The 7,876-nt window shown below is 30.8% G+C and overlaps 1 protein-coding gene across 1 annotated transcript; it reads right to left on the reverse strand.

The window, feature by feature from the left end:
• Positions 1-4,033: 4,033 nt before the first annotated feature.
• Positions 4,034-6,138, reverse strand: HELRODRAFT_189374 (hypothetical protein; the record flags this gene model as incomplete). Its single annotated transcript, XM_009029068.1, has 4 exons — positions 4,034-4,557; positions 4,689-4,916; positions 5,808-5,913; positions 6,032-6,138. The coding sequence occupies 4 exons, from the start codon at positions 6,136-6,138 to the stop codon at positions 4,129-4,131; spliced, it is 870 nt and encodes a 289-aa protein (XP_009027316.1). The 3' UTR covers positions 4,034-4,128.
• Positions 6,139-7,876: the final 1,738 nt, after the last annotated feature.

Below are 7,876 nucleotides of genomic sequence, written 5' to 3' on the forward strand. Positions count from 1 at the left end.
AGGAAAATACGGTAACAATCTTGAAATATAAGGAACAGTGTTAACTACTCACAAAAAGCAGTTGACTACTATAGTTAACTTCTTAGTTTAACAAATAATTAATAACTGTTTCTTAACTATTTTTTGCAGTAGTTATTAACTACCCTTCAACTACTGCCTAGTAGTTAACTACTGTTTAATTACTTTTAAACATTTTAACTCACCAAACTCATTTGCAAAATTTTTTTTATGTAAGTAAACAGTTATTCACAGTTTTATTCAAAAATAAAATAATTTGGTATCTATAATATGCTTTTAAGTCTTTCTCTGAAAAAATCAATTTGTCAACATGGTTGTTAGACTGCTGTCGAGCTAGGCAATGTTGAGTTCAATTTTATGAATGCTGCATACACGGCTGGATACAAAAGCAATATAGAATGAATAAATAAACAAATAAAGTTAAACACAAATAAAAATTAATAAGAAATAAACAACAAACAAATAAATGAAAACATTAATCTTAATTTTGGATGGTTTAATTGTTCCCTCTACCTTCGGAGCGATGCAATGTAAGCTTGTTTTTATCAGTTACGTCCCAAATCTGGAAGAAAATGATTTTAAAATGTAAAACAAACTAAGCACAAGCTACCAGGTGAAAGTTGATATTTCTTCAATAACAATCAAATTTTAAGTGGAGAAGTGTAAGTGATGGGTTGTAATGAGGAGTAGGACTTGGACGAAATGATTATCAGGATGTAGTTAGGGTCGCAGGTTGAAATTCTTTATAGATAATAAAATTTGAAAAGTAAATTTCAATTACTAAAAATTAAATAGACAAACATGATATGATGACGATGACGTGATGATGTCGTTTTTGAAGATGATGGTGATAATGATGCTACTGCTGATGATGGTGAATGAATGCAGTTTTGTGAATGCTGCACATGCACACACGGTTGGATACAAAAACAAACTTTCAATATTTTTAGACGGATTCATCATCATCAGGTGGACTTTTTAGGCGCGACAATACTTTTCCACAACTTTCTATCAAGCTTGGTCAGTTCTTCATGTAGCTGCTCTTTCATCAGACTTATGTGTTCAAGATATTTAGACGGATTAGTCAAGTAATTATTACGAATTTTTAAAAACCGGGGCATTCTACTGTTGCTACTGGCATCAATTTTCAATTATCATTTGTTTGACTGCTTTGGCAAATTTTTTGTGAAATAGATTTGAATGCAGATAATGACTTATTTATACTATTTTATTTCAATTTTTGTCAGAGCAGTCTCTACTACCTTTCTTTCATTGCTTTTAAACATATATATATATGTCTTGTAAACTATTACTTCAACATTTTTATACAACATATTTATATGTACGTAAATGTATTTAAACTGTTACTACAAGTACAACTACTGTAAGATTTGTTTCCACAATTTCAAATTTACTTAAGAAATTTGCTGCACTGCACACATAATCTCTACATTAAACACCGTCAGTGATGGGTAGTTACTAACTACAAATAGTTAACTAGTAGTTAATAACTACTAGCCAGTAGTTAAAAATTAGTTAATAACTATTCTATTTTGGGTAGTTATTAACTAATAGTGAACTATTTTAAACTGTTAGTAATTGTTATAGTTAACTACTTTTTGACTACTTATACATATTTTTCTTCAGAATTAATGTGAACCTTTTTAATTGCACATTCCTATTTTTAAATTTGTTTTCGCGTCAACGGCATTTCTTTTTAAACTTTTTTTGTGTACGAGGTGCAGATAATTTGCGTTTGATTAATTATTTAATATGAATACTCAAATTATTAAATTGTGCTTTATTGACGCCGTTTTAAAGAAAGACGACGATAAAAAATTTACTGCAAATTTTGCAAAAGCATTTTCTCTGGTAGCATTTAAAATACTACAGAAGATGACAGTGACATGAAAACAAAAGAATACTATTGAGGAAAATTATTGCATATATGGAAAATATACACAGAAAAATTGAACAATCAAGTAATAGTTTTTTTAATTGCAATTGATAAATACATGTTCAAATTAACTTTTGTTTATTAATGATTTGAAGTCACACATTGTTTGAAAATATTTTTGGTAGATTTATTTACTTATTTATTTATATTACACGCAAATTGCAAACCAGTGAATTCTGTACCTTCGTCTTCTAAAGAAAACGAACCTTAGCAAATAAATAGAGGCAATTTGTATGATTACCTGGAAAATAATCAAAATTTTTCGGATCATGTGTTGGCTGATGAACTCAACAGTTACTTGGCTAACCCATCTAAGAATATTGAAAGTTTATTTCCCTATCCATCAGTATGTGCAAGTTTCATTAAACTAAATTCAACATTACTTAGCTCTGCAGGGGTTGTGCGTCTTTTCAGTGTTGCTGGACAAATTCTAACTGATAAACGCTGTAGATTGTCTGATGATCATACCAATAAAATTATTTTAAAGTATTTTCAGAGATATTTCCAGAAACGTGAGGACATTGCCGCAAAGTTTCTATTGTTGTTTTAATTTGATACCATTTCCGTAAAACACAAATTAATTTTTTAATATTGATATTAGAATCTTAAATTTTGTTTGAAATCAATCCAAAACCAGACAAACCAATTTTTAAAAGGCAAAAAAAAGTTAAACAGGAAACAGAAGTGAAAAAATCTAAAACAAATATAAAAAAGTAGGGATGTACTTTTTAGAATTTAAAACACAATTAATAATTTATTCTGTAAAAAATTATTCTAGTAATTTAATAAAGTAGTAACTATTTTTAAGATAGTTAACTAGCAGTTATAAACTATTCGGAAAAGAATAGTCACAGACTACAGCTTAACCACTATAGTTAACTATTTATAGTTATAAACTACCTGTATCTGATCGTTAAAATAACGATCAGTTTTAATAAAACAAACTGGAAGCACAAACGTTTTTCCAGCTCGGTTGTGGGGCGCGGCGCAAAAGCTTTGGGAAAGAAACCATGCTCTGTCTATTACATATTCATCTGTACGTAAAAATATTATTGGTAGGCAATTAGACGCTATTAATATTGGTGCCACATACTACTAGATACGTTTATTCATTTATTTATCATCTATCTATCCATCCATCTATCAAACCAACCATCTATCTTCCTGTCTGTCTATCTGCATTTCGCCTATCCATCTATTTGTCTATCCATCTGTCCCCTACCTATCCATCCACTCACCCACCTTAATCGAAAAAAGTGAATCGCCGTGGCTACGACTTTGGTGAAACAGCTTGGGAAGCCCAGTAAAATAAAGTGTGAGAGTCTGAACGGTTTTTGTTTTAGATTAAAATAGCGGTAAAAAATGAGGACGACATCTTATATTTTAATTGCTATACAAAATTACATCTAACTTCGTTATATTCAAAATATTTTTTCAGAACAACGCCTGAAATGAAAATTAACAAAATTTACATAAGTGACTCAAGTCAGTAAGCTTTCATTTTTCATTTAAACTGAATGCATTTGACATCATTTTCAACAAAATTTGAAAGTTGAGAAATAGAATGAAAACAAGTTAGCCATAACACGTAGAGGATTAGTTGCTGGTTTTATACATCTATCTAAAATAACTCAAAACATGAACACATCACGTGTACATGATTTTTAATTTTATCACATGACATAAACAAACGTTACATAATAAAATATTATTCAAACAACTTTACTTGGATAAATTATTAAAGTTATCTCATAATGAAAATATAATACAAATAATCAATAATAGTATTCAACGTGACGCATTTAATGTCATTTAGAGAATTTTCAACCCACCATCAAAAACTGTTGAACGAAGTACCTACACAGACATTTTTATTAAGATGAACGATCTAACTAACAACATGCATAAAAATGTACTATTATGTCCATACAAAAAATGATTTTATTGAATCAGGTTGAGTGCTGCGTGCCGCCCATCTTTCCTTCTTGTTGCCGCTACAACCGACGCACGAAGAACGACAACTGAGTGTTCGCAACTGCCATTATGTGGCTCAAGATTAGCCACATGTAACGTCATGCTAACAAGAAAATCTTTTGCAAAACAGATGCAAATAAATTGGCCAGCAAGCTACATTCTTTTTTTAATTCCAGCAATCACGGAACTTCTTCATTTTCTGAAGAGATTGCACCGCCAGCAATTTCTTCGCCTCCCAAGAAACTTGTCCGAACATCGGGTCCACTTGAATTAAAACCACTGCTTGCTCCATTCAAACCGCTTCCAGTGGCAACAACTGCAACCCGCCCTTCAGCGCTCGTAGAAGATTCCTCTGGAGTAACTTTCATTACATCGATTGCTCCTTGCTCCCTGTCAACCGATTCTTCCAAACATTTTGTGCGTTCGCCGATTTGGGGATTGTGGTGCTTGTTATGTCGATTGTGGTGGAAATTATGCAAAGAAAAACGCCTGTGTCCTTGCTTTTTAGATGTGGACTGTTTCTTGCTGGTCAGCTGGGCAACGTCTTTTCTTGATGGTTTGGTTTTATTATAAGCTTCCAACTGCTTATAAATTCGCTTAAATTCATTCTGTAAAAATGATTAAAATAAAAACAGTAATTCAAAAAAAGTTTTCACATGTTATTTTGTCAATAATCAATTTTTTAAAAACTAAAACACTAAATTTTCATTATATTTTAATGTTTTTTCAGCTAACACACCTTGACTTCCTCGTGATTGAGACCAGACATTAAAAAATCACCTGACTCTTGAGACTTCTTTGAAGTTGAAACATTGGATGGTTGGTTCTTTAAAGTTTCGTGGCATGCCAGAGAGAACGGTTTGTTGTTGTTGGACGTGGAGTGACCAGATGCGGTGCCCGATGAAGAAACTCCACCATCTTTCCTTCTTGTTGCCGCTAAGATGGCAGACATTTTTGCCTGCCACAACTTTTAAAGTACACAAATAATTAAAATAAAAATAATAATATAATCAAATAATATTTGAAAATTTTCATAACTTTATTAAATTCATATGAATCTAAATTGTATTATATTGTAAGATTGTCAACAATGCAATTATTAATGAAAATCACAGCTTGTTCCGCGTTAGTTAGCTTCTTGTATAATTTTTCGATTATTATAACGGTAGATCGTAAATCATTGTCAAGTTTTTATTTATTTTAAGCATGATAGATCATGCTTTTGAACAGGAGGAAAAAATCATGAAAAATCATAAAAAATAAACTTCAAGCAACAAACGACTAAACTACGAATATACTACTCCAACCAAAGAACGTCATCTCTTGTCATAAAAAACAACTGCATTAGTATGCCAGAATCGTTAATGGATCATAGCCATTTATATTTATTCAAATGTAATATTGGTGAGTGTGGGCACCGTAGTTCTGAATATATTGATATGACGACAACCAAGCTATCGAGAAGACTCACGATAAAGAATCACATGAAAAAAAACTAAAATTACTAGACAAATCTTGGGCAACAATGTTGAAATCTTACATTACAATACCAAGCATTAAAATTTACGATTAATAATTTCATCCACATACACTGTGTATCCGAAAAAACCGAAAAAAACTGTTTTGTTCTACCATGTTTAAAATAAATAAAAATTTTGGTTTTGAACTCAAGAAACTTGGCCACGATCTACGATTTACTATTAGAAAAATCGAAAAATTAAAAAGAAAGCTAACTAACGCGGAACACGCGGAACATGCTGTGATTTTTATCAATAAATGATGACATTAATTAATATATACTGCCAACACAATAAAATTACAATAAATTGTTAAAAACATTTTAAAAAAACAATTTAACCTTTGACACGAGTATAAGTGCGAGGTTGACCGTAATTGTCAAATGACATCTGCAAAATGACAAAACAAAACTGTTCTGCTTTGTGAGCAGGTGATACAAAACAAATCTGTAAAGAATATGAAATCATGGTTATCATTTATCATGTTATCTAAGCATTTGCACAGCGTCCTTTACAAAATGTCAACGAAAAAAATTAAAAACTTAGCGAAAAACAATTGACCCACTTGACGACATAAAGAAGAGCTGAAAAAACCGATTCATTGATGACAGCTGTTGTGATAACGCGGGACTCAACAGTGAATGACGGCGGGGAACTGGATGAACAGCACATGTACAGGACGCAGAAAAGAAAGATCAACTCTTCTGTGAAAGTTCAACAAGTTTTTGCTCACAAATTAATTTTATTTCTTAACTAAACTTATTTTTCATGATTTTTAACTTTCAAAACATTATCAAAAATCATTTTGGTCTATTCTTTACTTTACATGAAAAATCATGTTACATTTTTATGAAATTTTTTGACCACATCAACAACATATCAACGATTGGAATCACAGATATATTTTCAATACGTCAACAACATATTTCAACCAATTGATGGCCTGACGTTTTTTGACGTTGTTGTTGTTGCCGAATGTTTTCTCACTGATTCTGTGAGAAGTTTAGGTTTTGATCAATTCAGGACATTTAGACTCAACGCAAAGTCTGTATGAGGAGGAAGACGATTAGTTGTTGTCAGGTCTGACGTCGTATGAGGAGTGGCATTGAGGAGTTTCTTTAACTGTTTAGTAATGTCTAATGCTTTACAATTTTCATGCTGTTTACGTGGTAGAACGTTTCACCGTAAAAATACTGCCTGCTCTTATGTACCGAGAATTACTTGTGACGTGATGTCATAGTTTACCTTTAACCAAATGTTGAAAGGTTTAAATGATTCGTCTATTTGCAGTGGCCTTTCACTTCACTGTGACATTGTTTTTTTTTTTTGTGTGGGAACTAATAAATAAAGATGATACCCCGGTTGATGATCAATTCAAAATATTTAGAATCGACATGATCAAATATTCACACCATTTTATTATTAAGTAGCTTTTTTAACCAATACTTAACACAATAGAGTTTGTGAAATTTATATTTTGGTAAACGTCCCATAAATTTCAAAATTGGCTTACTGCTGTTTTTGCAATGTTAATACCATTAATAAATATACGATATGCATCATTAACTTCAATTTAACATTCCTAATTTTTACGTTTCTAATTTTTCTATTTTTTTTTATTTTTTTTTAACATTCCCGCATAATATGTTAGTTAAAAATGCGATTAATTTTGAAATTTCAATTTTACCATTACGTAATTGATATACGTACAATAACAGTAATACAATTACGTACAGATACAAATACGTCAAGAATAATTTCCGACAAATCAACTTTCAAATTCATCAAAATGATACAAGTTCGCAAAAAATGCGTCAATTAAAGGATGTACAGCCACAGTTTGGAATCCATATCTAATGGAGGACATAAAAAAAGAACTAATTCAGAGAAGAACGACCAGAATGTACGAACTACATAGAAATCGTAGCTTATTATACAGATTAAATTTAATTTGTTTACCAGCTTTAGAAAAAAGAAGAATCAGAGGTGACCTTATTAAAATGTAAAAAATAGTAAGCGGCACAGATAAATATGAACTGACTTAATGAACCGATATTTAAGTTTGATCCAAGAACAATAGAACATAATAAACGATTTAGAATAGAAATAGTGATAAAAGAAAACTGTTCAAAACGTTTTCACAAGTCGTGTAGTCAATAATTGAAATAAATTACCTAAATAAAGCTATTAATGCCAAAAATGGGAATACGTTCAAAAACGATAATATAGTTATTTGATAAATAATTTTAAGTTGTTAAAATCATGTTAAGTCAAATTATTTTAAAGTCATGGAAGGTCATGTCAGTCAACAAATGGGAGTTTGTTGTTGACAATTGTATTGTAAATTTTAATTGGTTATTTTATTCTATCTGAATAATTGTGTTGGGAGTGTCAAAAGCTAGAAAAAAAC

This window comes from Helobdella robusta, assembly GCF_000326865.2.
Source record: "Helobdella robusta unplaced genomic scaffold HELROscaffold_6, whole genome shotgun sequence".
NCBI classification, from domain to species: Eukaryota; Metazoa; Annelida; class Clitellata; order Rhynchobdellida; family Glossiphoniidae; genus Helobdella; species Helobdella robusta.